Source organism: Caloenas nicobarica, chromosome 9 (assembly GCF_036013445.1).
Source record: "Caloenas nicobarica isolate bCalNic1 chromosome 9, bCalNic1.hap1, whole genome shotgun sequence".
NCBI lineage: Eukaryota > Metazoa > Chordata > Aves > Columbiformes > Columbidae > Caloenas > Caloenas nicobarica.
The window spans coordinates 17,463,370-17,476,731 of NC_088253.1; the positions used below are offsets into that span (position 1 = coordinate 17,463,370).

Consider the following 13,362-nt stretch of genomic DNA (forward strand, 5'->3'; position numbering starts at 1 on the left):
CGAATCCCTGCGCTGCAGCAGCTCCTTTCCAGCACAACTTCAAACTCTGCTCAGAAACTCACAGCTAAGATATTTCTCTCTCCACACAGCTGTCCTTTCGCACTTCACAGCAAGACCCATGACAGTTCTCCCCTGTGACCTCACACTAGAAAGCAAGCTCAGTTGCTCTCAACAGGCAGTGGCCAAAACTGGAAAACTGCAGATTTTGGATGGGTGGAACAGACTTTGAAAGACACCAAATGGCCAGGCAGGATGGAACTGGAGAGAATAAGCACAGTGGCACGTGCTGCATGTCATGACTTTAATGTGTAACTACAGTATGCATACATACAAGAAGTGGGAGAACTAAAGCCCAAGAACTAGAAAGGCTACAAAATACAACACATGGACCAATACTTTACAAAACATTCAAAATCCTTACAAAATGGGCTGTATTGGTCCTTTGGGTTTTTAAAGTTTTTTTTTTTCTCCTTTTGGATTTTTTTTTTTTGTATTTTTTTACAAACTTATACTGTGTGGTCACAGGGTGGGGGGGTGGGAAAAGCTCTAGATTTAACCCCCTACCTTCCAAAATTTACAAGTGTCAAGAAAAAAAAAAAAAGATATAGGCCTGGTCTCTGCTTTCTTTACTAAAAACAACTGACCCTCTCCCAAAGGGCCTGAGGTGTGTCTTCTCCAACAGAAAGGAGGCATTCTCTGCCTGCCACTCCACTTGCTGTCTGTCAGCATTTGACGAGGGTAGGGGAAAAGCAACACAGAACCTTAACCCCTCCCTCACTCCATATTCCAAACACATCCACCTTTTTTTTTTTTGTAAAACAACTTAGTGATTGAAAGGTCCCCCATCCACATAAAGAAAAATAAGTTACATAATATTATAACTGGCTTTTCAATATTCTTTGGGAGTCTGGGAATGTCAGGACAAGGAGGTCTGCCCCAGACAAGTGCTTGGCATCAGCAGCTGCCCCTTTATTACAAGCTGGACAGGCACCAGTTACCCACCTGCCTTTTACACAATTTGCACAAACCCAAAAGTCCAGACAAACGTTTCTGTTCCTTGTATTTACACTAGTTCAAAATGATATTCACAGCATCTTCTGAATTTTGGCCAAAAGTCAAAAATTTGTTTCAAACTTTGGAACATGCCCAACATAGACTTTCAACCCATGGTCTGTTGTGTCTACCCGATCAAGGGGGCTGGGAAGGTCAGGAGGAGCCTTACAGAGTCTTCTGTCAGTCGATGGGACGGGGATCTCCAGTCTGGCACGCTTACGGCACAAGATGCAGCTCATCTAACTGGCACCAGTGCCTTCCATGACTTGCTGGGCCTGCTTCTGCCCCATGCAGCACTGTGCAACCGACTGGAACAACCTGAGCACAGAAGCGACACAGTGTTAGGTGCATCTACGGCAACAAGCAGTGCTTCCACTATCAAGCACCAAAATTCAGGGTGTGACCCAGCCCTGGCTTCAGATATATTGTTTTAGTGATTTTTATGGTTAAGTTATACTCACTTCTCAATTTCTGGAGCACAGTGAACAAACTCATGGTTCCAGAACTTAAACGCTGGGTTTTTTATCAGCTCTATGAAAGTAATAAGGAGACCCCAGGGATGAGGCCTATTTACAATCAGTCGTTCCAAGAGAACCCTGAAATCCAAAAGTAAAAACAGTGAGAACTCAAAGATCAGAAATACCCAAGGAAGGAGAGCAAAAAGGTGAATGCTGGCAAGTTAAATGCCTTCCCTCTCACCTGGTGATCTGCTCCTGGATAGCCTCAGTGTTGGCCTCTGCAAACAGGTACAACATGGTGCAGCTGAAGTAGTGGGTGTGACTGTTTGGGTATCGCAGCTGATTGGCAATTGCGTTCAAGAAAAGATACCGGCCTGCAGAAGAGGAACAGTGAGTCCATATGGTTTCCCCTACACACATACAGAAAGGAATAAAGAAGCAACTTGTATTGCTTAAGATGAAGGTTTGTGAGCCTACCTTATGAAGGCATAAGAAACAAAACCAGCTTAAATATGAAAAATCTTTATCAATCCAAGCTGACGAGGCAATAAGAATTCCACTTACCTTCATTAAACTTCTTATTCCCCTGAATACCTTGAACATCAGATTTTAATATTGCTCCTATATTCAGAGTTTAATATTCTAACATAGCATTACTTACTGTGAATTCACTAGCAGCTACATGAGGCGATTTTCTGCATTTCTCATTGCTCACACAGACAATATACCATTAAATTTGATATCGCATGAACTACAAGCGTTTCCAGCCCACCTTCAGTGTCCAGGTCTACTGCCAAATTCTGGAAGATGTCCATGTGAGCCGAGTGGGTGATGGTGCTCATAGAGGGTGTGCTGCCTTTGTTGTGAATGTGCGCAATAGCTTGAGTACCTACGTAGAGCACCAGTGCATTAATCAGCTGGATGTTGTAGCGGTTGCCAGGTTCATTTGATACCTAATAGCAAAGATAGGAAACCCATTAACATTCTATATTCCTTCAGCAATTGAAGGTACAGCATGTACAACAACAGCATCCAAGTATCTTCTTGATTATACAGACGACAACAAAGTTAGACATCTACAAATTCAATCTGGCATTTACCTTTTCATAATATAGCAGTTGTTTGGGGTTTTTTTGGTTTTTGTTTTTTTTTTTTTTTTTTTTTTTCTTCCCCAAAAGCATCAGCAAAGCGTTGACAGACCCAACAAACTATTTTAGTACTCCCTACAATAATAAAATCAGGTAAAGGCAACCTGAATTCACCTGCAGTGCCAGAGGCTGGCTGAAACACATACCACCTGCCTGAATGCTCCAGTCTGAGTGATTTTCTGAGAAGGTCCAACTTCAGTCCTGAAGCCATGTGATGTATGAAATGTTGACTAACAATTCTGAACTAGGCTTTAGCTAGTTTGCACACCCCCCCCATTTTTTCTTTTTTTTTTTACTCCTGAAGCATGATCCATACATTCCTATAACAATCCATTTGGAGTAAAAATTTAAATCAGATTAAAAAAACCTGCAATCAATAAAATCAGTTGAATCTCAGATAGCACATGGATAAACAGTGCTGGAATCATGTGATGGAAGCCACAAGACTCTTCAGAAACAAAAGCGAACTTGATGTGATCAGCTCTGACTACATTCTTCCCTAAAGCTTTGCCAGATTGTGCACTAGAGACAGGGAAGCAGAAAGGTTGAAGTTTTAGAAAACCCTACATTCACTTATATGAGCTTTTGGCACCTCATGTAGATAAAACCAACTGCTTTTAAATTAGATCGTTTTAGCGCTATTGAAAGCCTACATTCCTCTTTCCTTAAATTCCACCTGGCTGAAACTACTTAACACAGCCAAGGAGATCATTTGTGCCACACTATTTAAATTCAGCATCCTCAGAAACCAGCCACTCACTTGTAGGTTGCTGCGCAAGTCAGACAAAAAGGTGACTGGAGAACGGGTTTTGAGATAGGAATCCAAATCTTTCTTGAACTGAGGTGGCATCACTCCAGTGAAATTTGTGAGTATTCGTGGAGCAATATTAATCTCACTTAACATGTCCACCTGTTGAGAGAAAACCCAGTCAGTTGATCCACAACCAATGAATTGCAAAAGCAGATCTGTAAGCAATATTACATCAACTACTTCTGTTGCTTTTTCCTACCAGCAATGAAAAGGAAACACTAGATTTTTGCAGATTTCAGAAGAAACATGGTCTTTAATGTGAAAACTTATTAGGTGACTACTGACTCAAAGAATTGAGACTGGAGGATAAAATAATTCAAGAGCCGTAGGGGAATTCAGTCACCGCCTTTGAAGTCTCCTTATCTACAGTCAAGTACAAACATCCCCATAAGTCAAGAACAACCTTCAATCTCAAGAAGGCTGAGTATCGCAGCTTCACTCCCATCACCCTGCATAGCTCAGGCAATCAAGAATAATAGGACAATGCTTCAGCACTGTGAGAAAGTTTACTCCTAATCCTTCCACCATTAGGAGGCTGGCATATGCCCAAAGATTTAATTAGATAACATTAACACTTTGCAAAGTCTCCCCCCATTATGCAAGAGGCTTGCTTCAGAATGGTGGTTTCTCTCATTAAGAAAGGGTGACATCCATGTTTCTCATCAAAAATTATTTACAATTGCATAGGGCTTGGACACAAGCTCTTCAATAATTACTTAACTAAACTGCAGTTCACACATCCTACAGAGCACAAGCTGTACAATTCAGTGTGAGCTGAACAGAACTGAGACAAGAACTGTTGGCTGAACGTTCAAACAGCAAAGCCACAAAGGCTGCTTAAGCACCTGTTTTTCAGTGAGAAATAAAGACACTAAAATGATAAAGATGCCCTTGCCCCAATGCTGTATATGCCAGTCAGATCTGGGGATGCCATCAAGCCTCCCTTTGAAAAAAGAAAAGCCCTCTGTGTTCCATGCAAAAGCTGAGTTTTTGAATGTTTGCATTAATTCAAGTATCAGTTAAAACTGTGCCCAAAATTCCAGTTTCTGCAAAAAAAAAAAAATGGATGAAGATTAAATGGAGCATTAAAGCTTCCCATTATCCAACTCATGAAAGTAAGTCCTACCTTTAGATTGGGGGTGAAAGGGTCTGGAAGCCTCATGTTTCGTGGGAAGGCACTCAAGATCAGATTCCTTAGCTGAATACAGTTAGGTGGGATCACGTCACAGAACCCATAATGGTAGTCACAGAGAAATTCTGGGAAATCATGCAATAAGACCAGCAACACACGCAGAGTGCCCTGTGAAACAGAATTAATATAAAAGAGGTGTGACTGTTGAAACTGCCCAAGATCTTGCAGAGGCATCCTTCTGTCATGTGGTTAACATTAACAGGAATAAACTAATCTGGGAAGGCAGCCTGTTTGTCCCACATCAGATTTGCATTTAACTTTAAGAAATAAATTATAAAAGAAATGTAAATCCTATTTTGCTACCAGAACACCTCTACTTTCAGACAGCATAGTTGAAAGTGGCATCTATTAGCCAACTTTTTTTTTTTTACCTTGTAAAGAATTTGCATAGGTTTGGTGAGTTCCACATTTCTGAGGAATGGAGCCAAGTACTTGAAAAGATCAATCAGTAACTGGGCATACATAGGCCAACCCTGTCAAGAAAAAAAACCAGCAGGTGGAAAACATGCAATGAAAAGCAATTATCTTAAGTTCAAAACTATAATTAGATTGGTCTTTATATGAACCTGGACTGAAACTTTGTCCTACTGCTAGCTCTAGCACTGAGTGCGGCACAGCTCACTGCAAGAGCTGGAGCTGCGTGTCATGTGCTATGGGTGTTCCCAGAACACTCAACACGCCACTTTCAATTGACAGGTTTTGGCCTAGACTACACCTCTTCCAGAGTTTGACAAAGGCATGTTTGTTAAATTCAGTTCATCCTGTATTCCATCATCTACTGACACAGACTCTCCTCCATGCAGTTAGGTTACTGTGAATATGGAAGACAACAAAAAACAGAACAGCCATGCCAGTAGTGCACTTGGAGATGTGAAACAGCACCACACCAGATAAGCATCTGTGTGAGCCTTTTAATTCAGAAGAGATAAACTGCAGCCACACCTTCTGCTGTGGTGTATGTGCCAGCATTCTTGCAATAAATATCCGATGGGAGATGAGTTCCAGCCAGGCATAAACAAAACCTGGAGCTTTTGTAGGCCTCAGGATGTGAAATGTGTTACTGAAAGAAAAGTTAGAGCAGGTTAGAAGTGCACAGCAATAAGATTGCTTTTCATAACATTGAGGGAAAACATACACAGCCCTAAAAGCAAGGCATTTTAGCATCTTGGAGTCTACCAGTCGTTGTTCTTAAAACAAGCAAGTGGACAGTCTACAGGAGAACCAGTTATTCCGAATGTGACTAAGCCACCAAAAAGGAATGGTCAGAGAGCCTTCAGATGAAAAATCTTGATCCTGCCAGGAAAGGATGAGCATTATGGCCAATCTCAAATACATACCAGAAAGCTGTGAGTGTCTGGAAGTTGATGGTCTCCAGCACATGCTCAGGAGCATTTAATTCCAACAGTAACATGATGAAAATGCGATGGTAAGGAAGTTGCTGAAACTCACTCTGCCGAACATCATGGTCTTGCAGAAGAACTCCCACCACAATACCGAGAACCTGAAGACATCAAGACATTCCAGTGGTGACACTAAGAATTACTTTGTAAATCAGGCTACTGATAATACTTTAACCATCAGTGAAAAAAAAAAACCAACAACAAACCAAAACCCAATAGATACTGACAAGAACCAAAAAAAAAATCTAGTTATGGGAAGTGTTATGTAAATTAACAATATAATCTGCCTCAGCAACTCCCAACCACTATACTTTGCTCTTCCTGTCCCATGGATCATGGTCACAACAACTGACTGGGCAGTGTTGGAAGATCTTAACTACTCAAGACCATCTAACCATAAACCAAGTACTGTAAGAGTGTAGGCAAGGCCCTCACAAAAGTTGCAAGTTTGTTTGATATGAAATCTTTGTGAACACTTAACATCCTGATGCTCCACTCAACAGTTTATCAGTTCAGTGACCAATCCGTTGAAGTCCCCATCTGATATGTTAGCAGTAACCTCATTAAGGTCTACGTTTCACATTTATCAGCAAACTTATACCAGATCATGCACTTTGAATGCTGCAAGTACAAAAAAGGTTCCCAACCTTATTCAGAAGGTTGATCTTTGTAACGGTGTTGGTTGCCTCCCCAGAGTGCTTCACTAGCAGTGCAATAAGTCGCACAAAGGCATCCAGATTGTGGTAGCACTTGGCTCGAATCATAGTGGGGTTGGCAGCAGGATTGTGCTGTTGCTCAGCCTGAGCACGATAGCTGATTTCAACACACATTTCGGTGCAAAGACGGAAAAAGCGGGTGATCAGGTCGTCTGTTTTTAGGATTCCTTGCTGGTGCATCTATCCGAGAAAGGAAAAAAAATTTCAGAACTATAACCACAGGAAGTTCATTTTACAACTTATTTCAAACAATAATTTACAAAGCGCCCACCTTGCCTGGCACTATTAATTTTTACCACACAAGACAGATGGGCAGCAAGTTCTCTCTGCTACTCTTCGCTAAGATTAATATTTTCAAGGCAATGTGAGGGTGGCAACACAATGTTAGAGAAGACAGAATCCTTTGATCCCAATTCTTTTCAACCATCAGCATAGCTGAGGAGCCTGTTTCAGTATCAGTTCTGCCTCCAGCACTCAACCTTGCATGAGGGACAGCAAGAGGCAGCAGCAGTTCAGTTTAGGAGCTCACAAGCTCTGGGAACAGCAGCTTCAGCTACCAGCTCAGGAACCATCGCTATTTTGCAGCAACATGCCGTAGAAGCAACCTGCATCTGGATAGTGATCTTTCCTTACATGAACATAACATGCAGAGGAAGACTGGGTGGTTTTTTTTTTTCCTTGGAGGGGGTGCTGTTATTGTTTCTTAATAACATTTTTTATATATATATATATATATATATATATATATATAAATATTAAAAGAGACCTCTTTATTTGTTACCCGCATTATTACAACCATAAAAATTAAAGAAATTACACTGCAGGAAGCTTCTGGATTTTGCATAAAGCATCTTCTAAACTCCTGCACAGACATGAAGCTATGTAAACAGCATGGGTGCTAACTCTTGGAGAACTTCCAGTATTTCTAGAGAAACTTTTTTTTTTTTTTAAATAAGGAATTAATGTATGTGCCTTCAAAGTTCTACACCCTTCTTGTCCTAAAGACTTAATTTAAGCAGCCAAAATTACAGTCATTTAAGTTCAGCCATAAAACCTTGTTTAATGCAGTCACTACAAAATACTCCTTTAAAACCCACAGCTAAAGCCTGTAAGGAAAAAAATATTTAAACACTGCACTTCCATATATTTCAATTGCTATTTCAAATCTGATCAATTATGTACAAAAGGTAAAGAAACAAGCGTGATGAAGTGAAGCAGGTCAAAAGCACATTGAGTATTATAAGTATACTATACTGGAGTGTACTGTATAAGTACGTAAACTTTAAGGTATAAGAAGAGTGAGGTTGCACAAAGAGGTAAAATTTCATTTTTAAAAAGCGAGTTTAAACATGAGACCCATTTAGAACATTCAAAACAAGATGTTATGCAGTGGAGGACCAACAGAAAGCAGCTACAAGCCAGTACACGAGGCCACTAAAGTCACATGAAAAATCACTACATCAGTCAAGATCTTTATGCATATGTTGTAGCTTGAACTTTTTTTCATTAGTAGCTGCAAAACCTGTAGCATTTCTGTGGTATTAACATGGAAATTTAAAGAGAACACAATGCAAATTAACTAAGCCAGGGGCTTCCTTGTAGCTGCAGTCAAGGAGCTGCCAGAAACTGTTTTAGGGAGATGACAGCAGATACATAGGGAGTTTGTTACCACACAGGTTGGGTTACTGAGGGCATCACCCTTCTCACTCACACCTGGAATGCAGATGTGTGCTGCTCATCACACCTGGTAAGGTACACAGGAGTGAAATGTGGGAAGCTGTTTAAATTTAGGCACCACTTTAGCTAATTAAGTTTCAAGTTTTTCCTCGCTCTAATGGTTCTAGTTAAGAAAAGGATTCCCTTGTTTACATGGTCTGGAACAATTCACCTGCAGCTCTGTCCATTAGCAATTTCCTTCTGTAGGCTCTCAGAGCCTCTAACTGTTACCCAGAAGGAGCAACACTAGTCAAGCTTCACTGCACAGAGTGTGTCAGAACTATTCCCAACAGCTCTCAGCTGAAGTTCTTTTCCCACCAGATGTACACCAGAACTCATGGTCTGAACTGACAGCTTGTTGCTACAGTATCTGAAGAACATGATTTACTGAAGAGTAGGGGTTTCTACAGAACTTTACCACCAAAACCAGACAAAATTTTGATAGTCAACTGCCATACACCTGGAAGTTTCAAAAGGATACCTAACATGGGTTATAACACTGTTTTAAAATGGAGGGCATCACACCCTACTGATGTTGAATAAAAAGCACCTTTCTTTCCAAAAGCTCTACCTGTCCAACAAACGCAGAGAACGCTTTGGTACTGTCACGGCCCGCAGCAGCTGAATGGTAGAGGTTCACCCACTCCCTCAGCAGGTATTCTGCCTTCTCCCTCAGACCTGGCGGATCATCATACTCAGAGGCTTGGGAAATTCCTGAATGCATCATGAAATTGGGACCTCCATGAGCACGGTCAATCATTGCTTCGTAGTTTGATCGGACCACTTCCATCAGCTGAGGTAACCTAATGCAACAAACCAGAGCAAGAGCTGAGTTAGAATTTCTCCTGCCCTGGAAGGCACATGTACTGGGAGCTCAGACAAATACAGCTGAAAGAAAATTTAGTTTTTATACTAAATCTTCATATCTCTCAGTCCTCATGGAACAGCAGAAATAAGTCATGAAAGCAGATGCATTTATGATGAAAGAAGGAACACTGACGTCATACAAGCTTTGAAGTTCCCCTCCAATTCATACAGCAGTGTGCTAAACTAGCACCGGAAGTACTGGAAACAGTTTCACTTTTCCAGATTTCAGAAGCGCTAAAATGCACTGAGAGATGATGAGATGGTCAGTGCTAAACCAGCCTGACTGGCGCCCTCAGTTTGGCTGCAGTGAAAGTCAAGTCATACAGCAAAGACAGTCAACTCACACCAACTGCAGACAAAAGGACTTTTGTTTTGGAACATTCCACCAGCAGTTGTGGTGCTAGTAATGGCAGCCACTGCCACCACCACTAGCCAGCTGCTGGCTGCTCTCTTGGCAACCCAGAGTTCTCCAAGCTCCAATCCATGTCCTTCTCAAACCCAGCAGCAATTGCTTCCACTTTAGTAACAGGAGGCCTGCAAGTCCCACAGGTATTTCCAGATTTGCTGCACAATTATCTGCTGGTGCAAGCCACGTGAGATTGGCAGATGATTGCTTTGTAGATTCTAAACAGAAAATTGTCTAAAGAAACAAGAAGGATCATCTAATTTGATGAATTGCTTGTGATTAACAAATAACCGTATTAACACCTAGATATTTAAAATTTAAATAGGTAAGAATATTGCCTACATTTGTGATAAAGCAGGAATTCAAGCAAGTTTCTCACAGTACCACAGTATTTTTGAGCACACCACATAGATTTTCCTGCTCAAGCATTCAGTTTGACATCATGCTACAGCTGCTTTTGACATAAAATCAACATAATTACATTAGAGTGACAGTTTAAACTAACATACGATTGCAACCCTAAAGAAAGTTTAAAGCTGTATGATTGAATGACCTGAGATATTGCTTATATAACATTTCAAATAATAAATTAGCACAGGAGAAGTCATGTATTGCACAGTATTTCAATCTCACCCTTCTGGGGCGTTTCCTCTGGAATGAGCATTAATCCTCATGAGTGTCTCAATCGTGTGAAACAAATCTGCCTCTGTTACGTGGGCGACACTTCTCTCATCCACCAACAGGATCTTCACCAACTGCATGGCAAATGCCACAGCCATGTAGTTCAAACCATTCTCCATTGACTGTCAACAGGAAAAAGGCAATTAAAGTTCAGCCACTATCTTACAATGGACTGACCAGAACTCTTCTCCTCCAAAAGAGCAAGTTTGCTTTACCTGAGCCAAGTGAAGGTCGTACTGCTGCATGTTAACAAGGTGATTGCGGATTAGCAGCTCCACAGCTTCCACGTTGTACTTGTACTCATCTCTGCATTCAATCAGGCATCTGAAGAATTGAACTACTTTTAAAAACTGTACTTCAGCAACACAGTTTACGCCAAGCAACTCAAATCTAATGCTTCAGAAACTGCACCATTCACTGTGATTCATGACTCTGCTCCAAAAAAAGCCTCTCCTAGAGCATTCTCTAAGGCAACATTTTGAGTTCAGAACAGTCAGCCTCAAGCATTTGTCACCCCGCACTACTGGTCACAACAACCCTTCAACAGCTTCAGTTTATTCAGCGTAAGAAGCCTCTCTTCTGAGGGTGCTTCTGCCATAGGCATATGCCATGTTGCAGTCTGTGACAGTGTAGAGACATACTCTATAAAACGAGGGGAAAAAAACCCCAGAGCATCTCTAATGCTTAACTCCATTAAAGATTCCTATCATGTTCTAGGATAGAGTAGCATTATCAGAAGATCTAGTTACTTCAGACAAAAAAGCTAGTTATTTTTCATCTGTCCAAATGGCAGCAATGGAAAATATTAACAGGCAAGTGATTCAAATTAACACAGTAGCTCCCAAAAGATGAAAGCTACACCAGTGTTCCTATTGTCTCCTAACTGACCTAGTAATTTGTTTATTACACCATGGAGATCCATATGCGCGGCCGTCCTGCAGAGCCTTCAGCACAAGCAGATGACACTCACGATAGCGAAGCAGGAGGTCAGCATCTGCCCCACTGGTGGCATCCAGTAAACCCTCTACAGCCTAGAACAGATGCAACCTGTTAGCAGAGGATAAAATGGGTCCTCTTCCAAATCTTCTGCAAATTAGATCAGCAAGAGTTAGCACCAGAAGATTCAGCAGACATGCAAAAAACCAATTTAGCCATTGTGCTGACCATTTGGTTAAGGCTAGGTGAGATTCTACCAGCTTCTACGGCATCTACACCTTCACTGTACACAGCTACCCTACCACAAACAAGCCTACGGTCTCTGTATGCCCCACTGGCTTTATATAAGCACCAAGTAGTATGAAAGACCATATCAGTTTGTGCTGCAGCTTCTGTAAATCAAATTATCTTTTTTCGTTGTGCACGCAGATTTTGCTTTCTCTACTAAACTGGCATAATCTCGATGAACAAGTACATCTTGCCTTCCCTCTATTTTCTCCCTGTCCTGTGGGAGACAGGAGAGAGTGAGCAGCTGGATGGATTGGCCAGGGTCAACACACCACATGTGCTCATTTATCAGTTACTGCGAAAATACAATACACAAGTGTGCTGCTATAAATCCAGCACTACACTCAATACTATCCACCTACAAAGGCAGTTCAAATATCTTCTTAGCCTCCAAATTATGCCCAAATCGAAGGCTGTTCTAGCGTGAAACAGTTCTCAATATGCCACATCTGAACAAAACTCCCCAAAGTCCCAGGATTCTGTACCTGCTTCTTCCCACAGCAGCCTGGCCACCGTGTGTACAGACACCAAGTGAATACCATGGCCCTCTTACAATTTTATTTACTGAATTTCCAGAGACAGCAATTGTTCAGTATTGTTCACCAAGCAAGTTCCACAGGATGCATGAAGACAGACTCCATCAGCAAGACAACCCACAAGCCAGATGAGTAATAAACTCTTGGTGAGTCATTACAGGAGAAGAGTTGTTGACACACTCACCTTTTGCAGTAGTCCAAGCGCAGCAATAGCATCACGGGAGTTACGAGCCACTACCACAGCCTCCAAGAGGCTGCGCAATGCTTGAGCTTGAGGGTTCATGGCCAGGGTGTGTGGAATGGACTGCAGGTGCTGCTCCAGTTCTGTCATACATTTGTCATAGATTTGTGCTACGTCATCTGTAGCCCAAGCTTGCTGCTTAAGAGAAAGTGGGAGTGAGTGATTTTTTTTTTTTTAAAAGGACTGTGTTTACAAAACTCAAACAGTGATTGGCTCTTCTGCCTTGGAAATTAGAGCATCCAAAATTTAGACCTCTACAGTACTGTGGTCAGTTATCCTGGCATTTTAAATAAATGAGTGAATTAAGCTGCGGAAATAACTAGCAAACAATTCTAGCAGTCCTTAAGACGAAGTACACATACAAAAACCTGTTCATTATCTCAAAATCCATTCTTGCCATCCATGATCTCCAAAAGTAACCTGAGATTTGAATAAAACATTTCACTGCTACTAAAACTACATGTAGTAATAATAATTTGCAGAACTTGTCCCAATTTAGGTTGCAGCCCAGAACAGTACAAGTCTTACATTGCCAATAATTCGACTTTAACGCATCTTTCAACCACTATTCTCAAGCAATACAAATGCCTGATTCTCACTAGTCTTCTAGGAAAGGACACGAGTTCTGCAACATTCATCAAAAGGGCAACAGCACTCTGAAGCCAATTAATTCGGAAATCTCTACCTTCATAGGCTGAGCCAGGAATCCTGTAGGCTGAGTTAAGTCATTGGTAGGCAAGAAGCCAGGGACATTACGTGCAAACTCTTCATAAACGGCCAGCTGTTTTGGGTCCACACCTCCAACCTTTGCAAAGAAAAGAACAGGCATTAGCCTAATCGTTAAGAAATGAGGGCAGTTTGTGCAAGACGTAGCTCCTCAGTCATATTCTTAAGCAGAGTGGCCTAAACATCA

At 41.4% G+C, this 13,362-nt stretch overlaps 1 protein-coding gene across 6 annotated transcripts in view; it reads right to left on the reverse strand.

Annotated features, from left to right (window-relative positions):
- Nucleotides 1–1,043: 1,043 nt before the first annotated feature.
- Nucleotides 1,044–13,362, reverse strand: part of CNOT1 (CCR4-NOT transcription complex subunit 1) — a 57,406-nt gene continuing 45,087 nt past the window's right edge. For 3 of the 6 annotated variants that reach the window (XM_065640643.1, XM_065640645.1, XM_065640641.1), the window contains exons 34-49: nt 13,135–13,254; nt 12,393–12,584; nt 11,337–11,479; nt 10,664–10,772; nt 10,401–10,570; nt 9,066–9,297; nt 6,710–6,958; nt 6,000–6,163; nt 5,605–5,722; nt 5,034–5,135; nt 4,597–4,770; nt 3,420–3,569; nt 2,284–2,464; nt 1,753–1,885; nt 1,515–1,649; nt 1,044–1,371 (exon numbers count right to left, since the gene is read on the reverse strand). In XM_065640643.1, coding sequence (XP_065496715.1) covers nt 1,293–1,371; nt 1,515–1,649; nt 1,753–1,885; nt 2,284–2,464; nt 3,420–3,569; nt 4,597–4,770; nt 5,034–5,135; nt 5,605–5,722; nt 6,000–6,163; nt 6,710–6,958; nt 9,066–9,297; nt 10,401–10,570; nt 10,664–10,772; nt 11,337–11,479; nt 12,393–12,584; nt 13,135–13,254 — 2,451 coding nt within the window. In that variant the 3' untranslated portion in view covers nt 1,044–1,292. Of the gene's footprint in view, nt 1,372–1,514; nt 1,650–1,752; nt 1,886–2,283; nt 2,465–3,419; nt 3,570–4,596; nt 4,771–5,033; nt 5,136–5,604; nt 5,723–5,999; nt 6,164–6,709; nt 6,959–9,065; nt 9,298–10,400; nt 10,571–10,663; nt 10,773–11,336; nt 11,480–12,392; nt 12,588–13,134; nt 13,255–13,362 lie in introns of all 6 variants that reach the window. The other 3 variants (XM_065640642.1, XM_065640644.1, XM_065640639.1) reach the window with 1 other exon arrangement.